This window comes from Pogona vitticeps, chromosome 2 (genome assembly GCF_051106095.1).
Source record: "Pogona vitticeps strain Pit_001003342236 chromosome 2, PviZW2.1, whole genome shotgun sequence".
Classification (NCBI taxonomy): domain Eukaryota; kingdom Metazoa; phylum Chordata; class Lepidosauria; order Squamata; family Agamidae; genus Pogona; species Pogona vitticeps.
In genome coordinates, this window is record NC_135784.1 from 88,519,604 (window position 1) to 88,535,383 (window position 15,780).

At 39.0% G+C, this 15,780-nt stretch overlaps 1 protein-coding gene across 6 annotated transcripts in view; it reads left to right on the forward strand.

Annotated features, from left to right (window-relative positions):
* The window catches only part of EBF1 (EBF transcription factor 1), a 447,315-nt gene that overhangs the window by 386,881 nt on the left and 44,654 nt on the right, over positions 1-15,780 (forward strand). For all 6 annotated transcript variants that reach the window (XM_020791311.3, XM_020791274.3, XM_078385600.1 and 3 more), the window contains exon 11: positions 13,516-13,604. In XM_020791311.3, coding sequence (XP_020646970.1) covers positions 13,516-13,604 — 89 coding nt within the window. The remainder of the gene's footprint in view (positions 1-13,515; positions 13,605-15,780) is intronic.

A 15,780-nucleotide genomic window follows, 5' to 3' on the forward strand; every position in this document is an offset into this window, starting at 1 on the left:
TGTTGTTAGCCAGGCTTTCTAAGGCCCACTTGACTTCGCTCTCCAGGATGTCTGGCTCAAGGTCAGCAACTACATTGTCTGGGTTGTCCGGGATATCCAAATCTTTCTGATATAATTCCTCTGTGTATTCTTGCCACCTCTTCTTGACGTCTTCTGCTTCTGTTAGGTCCCTCCCATTTTTGTCTTTTATCATGTTCATCTTTGCGCAAAATGTTCCTCTAATATGTCCAATTTTCCTGAACAGATCTCTGGTCTTTCCTTTTCTGTTATCTTCCTCTATTTCTTTGCATTGTTCATTTAAGAAGGCCCTCTTGTCTCTCCTTGCTATTCTTTGGAAGTCTGCATTCAAGATTCTGTAACTTTCCCTATCTCCCTTGCATTTTGCTTCCCTTCTCCTCTCTGCTATTTCTAAGGCCTCGTTGGACAGCCACTTTGCTTTCTTGCATTTCCTTTTCTTTGGGATGGTTTTCGTTGCTGCCTCCTGGACAATGTTACGAGCCTCTATCCAAAGTTCTTCAGGCACTCTGTCCACCAAATCTAGTTCCTTAAATCTGTTCTTTACTTCCACTGTGTATTCATAAGGGATTTGGTTTAGATTATACCTGAGTGGCCCAGTGGTTTTTCCTAATCTCTTCAGTCTAAGCTTGAATTTTGCTATGAGAAGCTGATGATCAGAACCGCAGTCAGCTCCAGGTCTTGTTTTTGCTGACTGTATAGAGCTTCTCCATCTTTGGCTGCAGAGAATATAATCAATCTGATTTCGATATTGCCCATCTGGTGATTTCCATGTATAGAGTCGCCTCTTGTGTTGTTGGAAAAGAGTGTTTGTGATGACCAGCTTATTCTCTTGACAAAACTCTATTAGCCTTTGTCCTGCTTCGTTCTGAACTCCAAGGCCAAACTTCCCTGTTGTTCCTTTTATCTCTTGGCTCCCTACTTTAGCATTCCAGTCCCCTAGAATGAGAAGAACATCTTTCTTTGGTGTCAGTTCTAGAAGGTGTTGTAAATCTTCATAGAATTGTTCAATTTCAGTCTCCTCAGCAATGCTGGTTGGTGCATAAACTTGGATTATTGTGATGTTGAATGGTCTGCCTTGGATTCGTATTGACATCATTCTATCATTTTTGAGATTGTATCCCATTACAGCTTTTCCCACTCTTTTGTTGACTATGAGGGCTACTCCATTCCTTCTACGGGATTCTTGCCCACAATAGTAGATATGATAATCATCTGAGCTGAATTCGCCCATTCCTGTCCATTTTAGTTCACTGATGCCCAGGATGTCGATGTTTATTCTTGCCATCTCCTGTTTGACCACCTCCAGCTTCCCAACGTTCATAGATCTTACATTCCAGGTTCCTATGCAGTATTTTTCTTTGCAGCATTGGATTTTCCTTTCACTTCCAGGCACGTCCACAGCTGAGCGTCCTTTCGGCTTTGGCCCAACCACTTCATTAGCTCTGGAGCTACTTGTACTTGTCCTCCACTCTTCCTCAGTAGCATGTTGGACGCCTTCCGACCTGAGGGGCTCATCTTCCAGCGTCATATCTTTTAGCCTTTTGTTTCTGATCATGGGGCGTTCTTGGCAAAGATACTGGAGTGGCTTGCCATTTCCTACTCCAGGTGGATTGCGTTTAGTCGGAACTCTCCACTATGTCCTGTCCGTCTTGGGTGTCCCTGCACGGCATAGCCCATAGCTTCTCTGAGTTACTCAAGCCCCTTCGCCACGACAAGGCAGCAATCCATGAAGGAGAGAAATGATGTTACACTTTAAAATAAATTATCTGAAGGACATAGTTAATTTAGTTGTACTTTTTCTTCACATTTTAATTCTTACCTTAAACCAATGGATTCTGACCGAGACCTGAGTCTTTTGGGTACATTTGTCTAATTACAGACATCTAAATCTAATCCTAAAGCTCATTTGAAACATATCTTCTTCTATGTCAATAGCCAAACTGCTATTTAATTAAGCTATATAGGTTTGATAAAATTCAGTGTGTGTGAGAGAGACATGTTGCCTCAAGCTGTCTGGCCCTGCCCCACAAGTCCAGGGAAGCCTGGGTGAGAAACAATCTCCTGCCTCAGATGGAGGGAGGGCCTCTGCCTGATGTGGGAGGAGGGTACAATGGAGGGAGTAAGAGGATGGGAGTTGCAAGGTTTAGGGTTGTTCTAAACCATATCAGATGGAGAGGAGATGTGGGAGGAAGCAGTCGAGCTCTGGAACCCAATCTTTGCCTCAGCAGAGGGGCAAACAAGGCTAGCTGGAGACACAAGTGACAACAGGCACAGAAAAGGGAGCTCTGGAAGGGGCAGAAGCACAGAGCCTCGTTCCTGCCTTTACCATGTTGCCATCTTGGATAATATTAATTATAATAATTGCATTATGGTAGTTATTTTTCTGCATTGTTTTGATGTGTTGTAATTTTTGTAAGCCACCCTGAGTAGACATTGTCTAGAGGGGCGGGGTAAAAATTGAATAAATAAATAAAATAAATAAAATACCAGCCCTCCTTAAAAAGACTATGCCCCAGATATTCCTACCCTCTTCTCTAGACTGGGACTTTTAGGGACCCAAGTGCAGTCAACTGGGGGCCCAGCTTGCCTGACTGTGCCCAGAGGGTTAGTGTTGGACTAGTGGGGACTCACAACTTGATCTTCCATTGCCAAGAAGAATGGATTTATTCATTTGGAAGGTCTGTAGGAGATCCTGAAATGGGAGACCATAGAGGGCATTGCACCTCTCACCATCTACCCTTCTCGACATATCTTTCTGTCTTCTCTAGTTCTGCCTTTGTGCCATAGGAAGAAGTGAAAGAAAAGATAGATGAGAGAGGATTGTGCTAGTTCCACAGCAAAGTGGCTGTTCTCATTATATTACGCAGGCCTCCTTGCTCCTCCTTGCTACTTGACGCTGGTTCATGTAGGTTAATCTCTAGGAAAAACAGATGCTGAAAATAGCTAACAGGATATTGTGTTTATAAATACATCATCCTGCAGAGGACTGAGCAGAGAGATAGGGCCTTCCCTGTGGTGGTCCCATGGAATGCCCTGTGTGAAAATGTATACATGGCTCTCTCCTTGACTACTTTCAAGTGATCTTAAAGAGTGGGAGTCCCTGGGTGATTTTAACTTAACCTTTTCAAAAAGTCCTGGTTTTACCATTATGCTGTTGTGGTCATTTTAATTTTAGTTTTAATTAACTGTATTTCAGTTTATTTTTTGGGAAAAACTTTGCCTAGAAAGGCAGTATGTGCTGTTAAAATACCTACCTACCTACCAACCTACCAACCTACCAACCTACCAACCTACCAACCTACCTACCTACCTACCTACCTACCTACCTACCTACCTACCTACCTACCTACCTACCTACATACCTACATACCTACATACCTACCTACCTACCTACCTACCTACCTACCTACCTACCTACCTACCTACATACATACATACATACATACATACATACATACATACATACATACATACATACATACTGTAAATAAATATTGAAAAAATAAGAAAGTAGCTCTAATAATAGGTGCATGCATGGCATTCTGAATAACATATATGTAGCACACTATGTGTATAATAATGTTTGGCAACAACAAGCCTGGTCTCAGCAGCTGGGCTGCTTCATCTGTAATCCGAATAAAGAGCAGTCGCTAGAAGAAGCCACAAACACAGATTCTAGTATTGTACTTTGATTTGGCAGTCAAATGTTATTTACAGTCTGATGAAGGTTCAGCTATTTATTTAGACTCTTAAGTTGTTATAAAATTGACATTTTACATTTCTTAATAGCTACATATATTTCTATTTCTAGTTAAGAATTACATCATGGTGCAGTGCCATTAAGAAAAGGAAATTAAATTCACAGGAATAGGCTTGAGTGAGAGAGAGACAGAGAGCCATAAAAACCAGGGAAACTCTGAGCTGGCCTTGCCCCGGCCAGTTCCAGTGTCTGAGTAGAACTTGGTCCACCTACTTCCATTTTCCATTGCCAATGGGAATAAACAGTGAGCTGCTTGGGGGGAGGGGGAAGGATTTAATGAAAAAGTTTTATAAAGAGTAGACCATATTGACAATAACCGCAACAAAAATTGCTCCAGTGCTTGCATGTTTTTATTTGATATTTAATTAAGAAAGAAAACGTTATTTCCACGTGAGATCTGCAAAGTGTACCCTTTCACTTGTTGATGATGATGATGTGTGTTTGTGTGTGTGTGTGAAGTGGATTTTTATGCTCCCCTGTAGACCAATTAAAGTCCTTCTGCATACAAAGAGGCTTGGTTAGGAACTTGGTGCATTCGCCCTGTGGTTCTGTCTTCTGTCTTCTACTGCATTCAGATAAATCAAAGGACAAATAGGAACACAGGGTTTCTTACCAGAGTTCGTATTGGTTCTCCACTGCTTTTTTTTAATTGCAATATTTCTCAAGCACTTTCCAGCAATGTACCCACCGTTTGGAAATCCTTCCAGCAAGGCAGGGAACAAAACAAAATAAATGTTTGGGAACATTGGGAATGTTGCATAGTTGTGGAAGGATTGTATTGGTTGTGCTTGCAGGAAAGCAGCAGATGACCAAACTGGACCTTACAGATGATCTGCCATTAGAACTAAAATCACACTGAAGTTCCAGAATGGTGACTTAGGTAGGCTTTTGTGTCTGAGAAGTTGGCTATGCAGATAATACGTGTCTACGGGTACTTCCCAAAATCCAAATGAAACAGAGACCAAAACAAAGCAAGCTAATTTGAAATTGATATGATGTAAGAAAAGTCCCCACTGTGATATGGAGGTGCTTTCAGTAGTCATGGAAGTCCCTTTTCCAGCAGCTTTTCTTGTGGCTTATCCGACTTCTCTTTAACTATTTAAGGGCCAATCTACCTGTTCAACTTCCCTGGAAAGCTTCCAAACAGCATCCCAATGCAGCAGCTTCCCCAGACATACCCTCCAATATTCATTGTTACTGGCCAGAACATGGACCACACTGATTTTTTTTTTACACTGCTTGCCAGTGTTCTTAAGCCACCCCATGGGAGTGGGTTTTTTGTGCAACAGGTGGGAGGGTCTCTATCTGCGGGCTAAGGATTAAGTCATAGGACTGCACCATAGAGGGGTCCGGGAACAGGATTGGAGCTGCCTGAACCTGGGTGAGGCAGAGGACATTTTTAACAATTAGTTTGCGGTAGGGGTTCTAGTAGGGAACGACTTTAGAACAGCAGTTTTAGGTCATGTAAAGAAATATTTTAGCATACGTTTTGAAACGTGTCACAAAGTGCTTCTTTGTAGAACATAAACGTCAATTCAATGTATATATAAAGAGCCTCGTGGCGCAGTGGTTAAACCGCTGTACTGCAGCCAAAACTGTGCTCACGACCTGGGGTTCAAATCCCAAGTAGCCGGCTCAAGGCTGACTCAGCCTTCTATCCTTCCGAGGTCGGTAAAATGAGTACCCAGCTTGCTGGGGGCAGGGGCAATGTGTGGCTTGCATAATTAACTTGTAAACCGCCCAGAGAGTGCTTGGAGCGCTATGGGGCGGTACAAAAGCAGCACACTTTGCTTTAAAAATGTATATATTTTAATATGAAACAGTTATTACTATTTTGGGAGATAGCCTTGCTCTTAAACAGGGATAGAATTTGGGAATGATTTTTGCTACAAACTCCCATTGCTCTAAATCTCTGATAGGTTTATGAACTGTAAATTAAGGAGAACTTATATTCTCACATCTTCTAGGGCTTATAAATTCAGCAGCAAAAAATGGGTTTTCCTCACACTGTTACTGGAATCAATGTCTCCACTTGTTTGTGCTTTTCCTTTCTCCTGAAAGTGGTCGGCTGATTTACACACCAAACCTGTTAATATGTCCTGAAGAACAGAACATACAGTTCTGGAGTTTAATTTCAGACATAAACTACCTTTATTTAGGCCTGTCTGAAATTCATTCTTCATTTGTCCAAAAAAAAAATAAAAAATAAAAAAAAGGATTTTAGGGTGGTAAAAGAACACAGAGACCTGCCTGTGTTTTTATGATTCAGTAACAGTGACAGCGGTGAACATTTCTATCTGTGCTCGCCATTGCTTTTTCCTTGTTAAGATTACCTCACAAAGTTTTCCATAAAATATAGTGTGGCACTTAAGGAATTGGAGGCATTGTGTGTTGTTGGGATTGAAACTGGAAAACCAAGTTCCTTCTAGGCCAGAAAAATATCCCAATCCACTATACAACACAGTGCATCTGGAATCCTGTATAAGCTCCAGAGGAGATTGTTTGCTGGGTGATAGGAGCATATATATAACCATATTAGAACTGCAGACCTGAAAGGAACCCTATGGATCACCCAACCCAGCCTCTGTCAGGGAGACACCACAGGAAATTAGACCCCCACCCTTCGGCTCCACAGTCAGAACCTACACCGTTGAGCTGTCCAGCACTTCTAATCCTTTCTATGCTATGGGCTTGTACATACCTCTGGTGGAAGGAAACTTTATTCTTAACAGCAGAGTGGAGCTTTCTTCCCTTGCATCTTTAGTCGGTGTGCTTCGTGGTATTAAACCTGATGTAAAGGAAGATGTGGTAGAGTTTGGAGGTTTGTAAGATCTCCTGTTTTGATTCCACGGAAAAGCCACATTGCTTACGGATAAGCACTCTCTCTTCTCCGTTCACAGTCAGCTGCCATTCATGAGAAATGAAGGGTGACAAAGAAAAGAGAGAGGTAGGGGAAGCAGGGTCAAAAAATTATTCAGAAGCAAGGAAAGGAGAGGATTAAACAATTAAAACAAAACAAACCGGATTTGTTTTTTGTATGACAATCAAATACTTGACCTTGGGATTATTAGCACCACACTCTAAGCCTGGTTCAGATTTGATGTGTTTAGTGAATTTTCCTCAAAACAACTTCAAAATATTTAAATTTCAATATTAAGAAATGTGTGAATAACCAAGCATACCAACACAAATATAACTTATAATTTAAGCAGAATCAGTCCTGCAGGTCCTATTTTTATCACAACTTTCCTTCACTTTCCCTTCCAATCTTCCTAAAAGCCTGTTCAATAACTGAGATTACTTATCCTGTTGTCTCTCCCATATTCCCCATAAATAGCTGCACCTTTTCCTTCCCTAGGTTTGCTCTTCCCGCATAGGCATCCATGGACAGGCAAACAAGGCTTCCTCCTTCTGTGTGATCTTTTGCGTTCCATTGGCCAAAAAAGAATCACACCTCTAAAAGCATGACAAAGACAATGTGTGTTGCGAACCTTCCCCATGACTTGAGACCACAGATGTTTCCTAAATGACATCGTACAGTGCAGAAATTGACTCTAATGAAATTTAATCCCAGCAAGTTTTGGGAAAAACAACAACAACTGCAGACAATACCTGCCAAACTGCTCTCAGAAATCCTCTTATCAATAGAGGATTTCCCAACCTTTTCCATCTCAAGATTGACATGGCTCATCTTCAGGCCAATTCTTCCTGTGCTGCCAAGTTTCAGATCAATACGATGAGCCATTTTCTCAATCTTAGATATAGGCCCTATACCGTAGACCCCATACCTCCACACACACACACTTTTAGTTTAATGGGAGAAGGCAATTCAGTCGATGTGGCTTTAACACTGGGTCAGTTCAAGAGCCTTATAGTACTAAGCACATTAATTTGTTCTACCAATATCAGAAAAACAAAAGAATATCATTGTGATACCTTAAAATTAAGGGTTGAGTTAACCATCCCTTTTCAATTACTGGAGGCCAGCAATTGTTACTTATTGAAGGCTAACAATGGAGGCAGTTGCTGAGAGCCTTAGACTGAAATGGGAACTATAGCAGCATTGTTAGTGTATGCTAACCAGAGCTCGGAAATGTTGCGTTTTTGATCTATAACTCTCAGTCTTCTAAGCTAGAGATCCTGGAAATTGTAGTACAAAATGCAGCAAGGTTTCCAAACCCTGATGCTGAGAAGAGAGGGATAGCAATAGCCTCATGAACATTCAGTACAAAAATGTACTCAGGACCAAGCTTGAGATAAAGCAGTTAGTTGCACAATTCACATTTTGGCACAACACTTTATCAGCGCAGAGATGAATGACCAGTATGCTTTCCTTTTTCAATGTCATTTATTCCTCTTGTACTTTGAGAGCAATTCTTTTTAAAGGTAGATCTTACAAATCCGAAGTTAGCAGATTTAGCAAAAGCAAAATCAATACACGAGGCACATTTTTTTTTAAAAAAAAAATCAGCGCTCCCGTTTTTGCTCCCACAACGCCAATATGTCTTCTCAAAACCATCTTTCATTATTCCCTCATTTTATAAATCTCAGATTTGCAAAATGCTTTCCCTGGAGAAGTATTAACCTTGAAACATATCAAGGAACTGGCGGGGAGAGAAAATTGCCTTGCTGGCACTGTAGTTTTAGTCATACAGTTCCAAACTGTATCTTCCTGTACGCCACTGCATGCCCTTAAGGAGAGCTTTTGCGTTTTCTCATCAGCTAACTTAAGGAAAGTATCAAATAAAGTAATGGAGAAAAATGTGTGAAAATCAGCAAGACAGAGAGAGGAGAGAAATGAAAGCATAAATGCAAAGGAAACAAATAATCCAATGTTGTATTGTCTTGGGGCATGTGCTTATCTCCAAAATGCTTCCATATACCGTGTTTATTTTTCCTCAAATAATAATATTAAAATGTGTCTAATTCAATTATTCCCCCCTGCATCTGAACGGGTTTCCCAAGACTAATCCAAACTATGGTGTTCAACATGATATTTGAACAGGTTCTTTTAATTGGTGATATTAAGTGTCAATCATTCTGATGTAAGTTGGCAGCATGGCTTGAGATACAAATTCCTCTCTCCTGTATGTCAGGCAGTCATTCAATTAACAACCAAAGTTACATTGATACAGCAGGAGTTCATTATGGGAAAAATTTGGAAAAAAAGAAAGACAATCCTTTCCATTTTAATTTCAAAATGAAAAAAAACAAAAGCAAAATAGAAAATCCAGTGTGTTTATTTTCAGTGCAAGAAGGATGAGTTATCAGTTCATCGAGTTCCCTGTAAATATTGTTCTAAACGATATTAAAGCAAAATTGTTGTATATTTAAGCTTTAGTTTTGAAAATATAAAAATAGTAAAATCTTGAATTCTGAATTTTAGAGATGTCTAAAAATTTTCTTGTATTCAATATGTTGGGTTTTATTACTTACAACTCAAAATACACTGTACAGTATAAAGAGCTCCCAAGACTTGCTCTGTTCATGTCTAATCTGAAAGGAAGTTCTTCCTCAAGGGTTTAAGTAGTAATTCATAAAATGGAAAGAATAATAAATATTGTGCCTTAACTCATATGCAGGCATAGACAGACAGATTTTGTACACCTGGGTGTAATTTTAGTTAATTCACACAAGAGACAGGTTGAAAGTTTACTGTTCCAATAGGAGAAAATGGCTTAAATTGCATATTTGCAAAAATGATTACATTACCTTAAATGACAATGCTGTTTTATTAGTTACTTCAATAAGCATTTCATTTAGAAAAGTATTTTAATATAAAAGTTGCCTAAAGTTCTACACAACTTGAAATACATAAGTAAAGGGAAAGTACTTACTTTGATTTAGATGTCTTTTGGAGATGTAATTATTGGCTTTTTACTCACCTATGTAAAACAATGTACTTTTGTAAATGGATTTCTGGCCACTTTAATCCATTTTTTTCCTCCCCCACCCCTCTTTTTTTAAAAACATAAAAAGGAAGCTCAGTCAATCAAAGATTTTTAAGGTTTATCTCCTCTTTAGAAATGATTGATAGCCTTTTAGATTTGTACGCTGACAAGTTAAAGGGTGCTATTGGTATAATTATGTACTATATTCACAGTCTTTCAATTTAAATGTCCTTTTAGAACCATGAGATTGTCATACCTGTATTTTGAAAAGTAGGCCAGTCAGTTTGGGTTGGTACACAAATTGCTTCCATTAGCCTTGGGACCTATTTGAATTTAATTCAGTTTTTTAAAGTCAGTAGTACTTTCCATACACTTCTGAAATTTAGGATGCATTTTAACTATGGTATGTGGTAACTTTGTTTTTAATGTAAGATGGATGTGAAAAACACAAACACTTCCTGTTAGTGTAAAAGTGTTTTTTTTTTAATCTTATTGATATTTTTTCCATTTATAAAGAAAAAACACCTTTTATGGGACATTGGGAATGAAAGAACACATTTTTGTGTTGTACAAGTTGTATTCAATATATATTTTATTAAAAACAATGGCAAAGGCATGCAAGGTATATTAATGAAGTAATTAATTCATCTCTGTAAAGTAGCGAGTGGATCCAGAATTTCACTGGTGCCTCCATGTATTTTCTCTGTGTTATACACATTTGGTCTTTATATCTGTATATTTGTCTGTTTGCTAATAATAACACCTTTAACTTAGACTTCTAGCTTAAGTTAGAAATATAGCAGCACCTGGTGCTAAAACTCTGGAAGATAGTTCAGTCTGTTCTGAACTTGAGTGCTGCATTATTTTACCTAACACAGAAATATAGTCATTGAAAGGCAGAGGGAGGAATTAGTAACTCCTTTGGATTCTGTTAGCATCTTAAAAAGTAATAGATTTTGTTTGGCATAAGCTCTCCGAAGACGCATAGAAAAAAAATGATAATAGATGAATAAGTGGGCTACAATCCATGAAAGTCAAATGTGGTATGCAGGAAACTCTACCTTATGTTGCCACAGACTAACTCAGCTGTCCCACCTCTACCCTCCCCCTTTTTGGAGGGGGGGAAACGTTTATGGATTTTGCCAGTTGAAGCAGTCTAGTTTACACAGCTTCTTGAGAAGCCTGGACCTGAATAGAGAGATGGCAAGGATTGCTATGTCCAGAAATATAGCTAAGTAATCATAAAGAATGAATGAAAGTTGATGTGACTTGTTAAAAATAAAAATCTTAAAACTACAAACTGCCTAGCCTTCCACGGTTTATGTTTTCAGTTTACCCTTATTACTAGATGGGGGAAACTGAAGCTTGGCTGTTTGCAGAAGTTAACTGCAATACTCTAGCATTTATGCCATTCATCATCAAGGCTATTAGAAGTAAAGAGTCATGCCATATATCAGATGCCCAGAATTGCATACAACAGATAAAAAGACAACAGAGAAGTCACTAAATGACTATCAGCCATTTATTTGTAGGCATAGAGTAAGAGGACGGATTTTGTGTCCCCTGAGGTGAAATCTGATCCTTCAAACTGATACCAATTTTGCAGTCTCCATTGTGGGATTTTAATTTAAACTTGGACCTGAAGCTTCAACATTTGGCCAGAATGAATCTGGGACTTCGTATAGTTAGTATCATGTGTAGGCTGGACGGCGGAGAGCTTTGACCCTGAGAGAAGCCCGAAAAACAGTAACCAGAAACTGGGCCTTCTCGGCGGTAGCCCCACTACTATGGAATGCTGTCTGACCCGATACTTGCCTAGCTCGTTCATTGGGAATTTTTAAGTGATTATTAAAAACATTTCTATTTAGACAGGCCTTCTCAGACTCTACGTCATCTGATACAATAGCGCTAAAACAACCAGAATTCACTAATGTTCCACCTCCACCATGCTTTCTTTATTTTAATTTAATGTTCTATTGATATTGTTTTTAATCTGTTGATTTTGTATAGATTATTTTTTATTGTCTGCTTTGTATTGTTTGTATTTATGGTTTGTTTTATGGTATTTCGTAAACCACCCAGAGTGGCCTGGGTTGCCAGATGGGCAGTATAGAAATTAAACAAACAAACAAAGGAACAAATAAATGACTGCCTTTCTCCTAATGAAGAGACCCAAGATGGCTCACAAGAGTAAAACAAAATTATAAAATAAATAAATTGCACATTAAAGAGCAATTAAACTATAATTAAAACAATAATTAGAATACAATAAGGGATTAAAAATTAAAAACTTTAAAAGCAAACTTGCTTGGCTAAAAACCAGCATCCAAGGGCTCTGTTATGGTTATTTAAAACCCGCCTGAAAAGACCGGTGTCCAGATGTCAATAGAACGGAGGGAGCCTACCTAAGCCCTTCTGTTTTTCTTCCCTTCTTACAAGTTCTGCAATGCTCAGCCTAACGAACAGTCCATCAGGACTTGAAATCTTGCCTGTTTTTATTCCTTGTCTGATAAAGGTCCTGTTCACCCTTGGTTTTGAATTTTCTACAAGGGCCACATAATTACTTTCTTTTCTTTGTATAATCTCAGGATAACAGCCAGCACATCATCTTCATATATTTTCTTAGTCTTTCTGAATTGTGAAGCAAAAACGTTTAATTGATCTCAAATGTCATATGAAATAGTTGTATTTTTTAGTCAGCTCTGAGTTCAAATCGCAAAGCCATTATCTAAAGCGGTGTCTTCAGCTGGAAAGTATGAATAGTTTTAGAATTTTCTATGCCTCCATTTGGTTTTCTGGGATTTATCACTTCTGGGGCTTTGTTGTTGATGATGTGAGGATGACTTTTTGTTTGTTTGTTTGTTTTATTTTATGACACTGACATATGCATCTTATGTATTGGGTTTGATTATATCTATTTCAGTGTTTAAACCTGTTTTAAATTTCTTTTTGAAACATATTTAAAAATGTTAGCATTACCCCTAAGAGAAGGGGTAAGTCACTTTACTGTAATTCCAAGTTGCCCCTTATAAATGCTGCTCAGTACTGATTAGACGAGAGAGCCAATGTGGCACCATTGATAGAGTGATAGACTAGAACTCAAAAGACCTGGGTTCAAATCCCCTCTTGGCCATGGAAACTCAGGGGGGTGCTGCTGATTGGAACTGGTAAAACTACTCCTTAAATATCAGCTGTGTGTAGAATCACCATTCAGCAAGATCACTCATCTCATGAAGAACTAATAACTGGTTATATGCAGTCTTTTAAAAAACATTTCTCCTGGTTTGTTGTACTATTCATTCCTTGTAAGTTTTGCAGCAACCAGTGATGGCTGCGGCTGGGACAAGATGATTTTATTTATTTGTTGCTTTTAAAACACATACTGTACTACATAAGGAAAATATGCATGGCTCTATAAGTAAGATCAAATGCATAGTGGAATCCACAAGCAATGGGGGCTTTTTGGTGCCCCCTTCTTAAGATGAAATCCATCTAACAACACAACAGTGGGGGAGAAGAACTTGAAAAGCAGGAAACAAGGTGCTTGCCAAATGAATTGCATCAAACCTTCCAGGATTATAGCTGATTCTTACTTAACATCTATTCAGAAACCACAGAACGTGCTGCCACCTTGTCACAGATACTCAAACCAGAGCCTCACATCTAACCTCAAACAGTGTTTGAACTGTAACTTCCCAGTCATTGCTGATCTAAGAGAAAAAGAACAAGGAGGCAGTTTGCCCTGATAGTTTCCAGATATGCAAAACATTGCTGTTTAATATACTTGCCAATGGAACACTTTGTCTTCTTTCTTATTGTATGTAATTGTTATGTTTGTTGTTTCAGCTCTGAATGAACCCACCATTGACTATGGTTTCCAAAGGTTACAGAAAGTCATCCCGCGGCATCCTGGCGACCCTGAGCGCTTGCCAAAGGTCAGCAAAGAGTGGCGTATGTGTGTATGCGTATGTTTGCATGTGTGAATCTGTATCTTATGATACCGAGGGGCGTAACAGCATTGGTTTCAAAAGAAACTGTAATACTTTCCAGACAACATGTGTGGAGTGGGGAAGAGTGATCATCCGTGCTCTGTGTTTCCCATTCCCCTGAAGCAATCAGATCCTACACATGTCCAAGATATGCATGTACTCTCTGTACATTGCCATTGTGCAAGGTTTATATTCTGCCTGTTAACTGAGCTCTCATGCTTCTATATGTTTTGGCATTGTGCAGATATCCTTATCTCTGGCTGGTTTATTTTGGTATCTAACATCACCACAGACTTTCTTTTTGCTCCCTCCTTTGAAGGCATGGTGGGGTGTGTGTGTGCCACTACAGGAGAGAGGGAGATCATAAATTCTTATGAAAGCAATGGATCCTGGGACCTCGGTGCTGCCTGACACATCTCATTCCCACACTCTGTGTTGCTTCTACATAGAGATACAGTCTGACCAATAATTTTGTCTGTACATACCTTAACCAAGGCTTACCCTGTGCAAAAAACCCAGATTAAAGAATACATTTGTCCCGTATGAGATGGTGGCGGTGGTGGTTTTGCCTCTTCCTTTGCTATTTCCCACCATTTAGTGAAAATATACAAATTTCCAGCAAGCTTCTGCATTGCTAAGCAGATGTCATGTTATATGGTGTACCGTTTCAAGTTTTTTATTAATGCACTGAACCTGTTTCCATCCTATATTGTTTTATTTCTATTATGTTACTTCATTAGATGATGTCTTACTCAACATAAGCTGCGCTTGTAAACTGCTATTGAGTCATGCATGTGCATTAGAAGCGCAGGATATAAATCCCAGTGTGGGATTGCACCACTACTTCTTATCCTTATCACACATTTGTTCATTCGTTTACACATGCAAAAATATCTGGTGCAGTTCATTCATACACAGCTTATTACTGCTTTGGGCTGTAAAAATAAGAGCTGTCATGAAGAGAATGAGCCATACCAATCCATGGCTTGCACTGCCATGACACCACAAGGAAGAAATTTGAGGCTTTTGCTTCCTGTTTTACGAGCAGCCCTTTAGCATTATGCCTGGACCTGAACTGTGATTCATCTTAAACATGATTAGCTGAAACCTTTGCATCATCCAAGCTTTGAAGCTGGGTTGTTTATGTAAACTATAGTTAAGAAGAATAATGTTCAGATTCAGATATAATGAGCTGTGATTAATCAGAAATGGAAGGGAAAAGGTCTGATTCTCTTGTAGATCCACCAGAAGAAGAGAGAAATAGGTGAGGCATGCAAGACTAAGGATCACAGTGGTGAAACAAGAGGCTAAACAGGCATACTGTCACTGGACTCTTCAAAATATAAACTATATTCACTCAAAGCACAATCTTGCCTGTTTTAATTTCCATGTGGTTATTATGAAAAATGTCAGTAGCTTATTAAAATGGACTGGTTCCAGTCTTTTCAACCATATGTTGCATTACTTTGTTTTGTTTTCTTCTATTTTATTTTATTTTATTTTATTTATACCCAGTCTCTCAGCAGAGACAATATTTTTGGTCAGATTAAATGCTAAAAGACTTCTTAAAGCCCAGTTTCTAGTCCTGCAGACTTTTCATTGTTGCTATATGTTTGCCAGCAGCTAGAACAGTCAACAGGGTGAGTGCCCAAGTTGATGGTATGATGTGCAATTTTCAGATGTTTTTTAGTTTATTCTGCTGCTGTGACCACTTGACCCATGATATTTTTAGCTATACGTATGTGCAAGGGTATATTGGCCAGTATTCATGATGAGAAAGATAACAGCATGCAACATCATGATGACTGTTTGCATTTTTGCATGAACACCTGTTGAGCAGCTATTGCCAACTATCATGTAGTCTAAGTTAGTATATGCAAAATAATTCAGAAGTTTCTTAGGCAAAGCTTAGGAAAAAAAAATATGTCCAGCTTCAGTGGGTGTGGTTAGAAAGAACTGCAGGTTTCCCATGAGTGACTGCTGCCAAAAAAGCTTAAAAATTAATAATATAAAACACAAACACACACACACACGAGACAGAAAAAGGAGACTTGAGATTCGTCATATGAATGTTGCATCATATGTTACTTCTGAAAACTCAAGTCTACTGCAATAGCGGAAG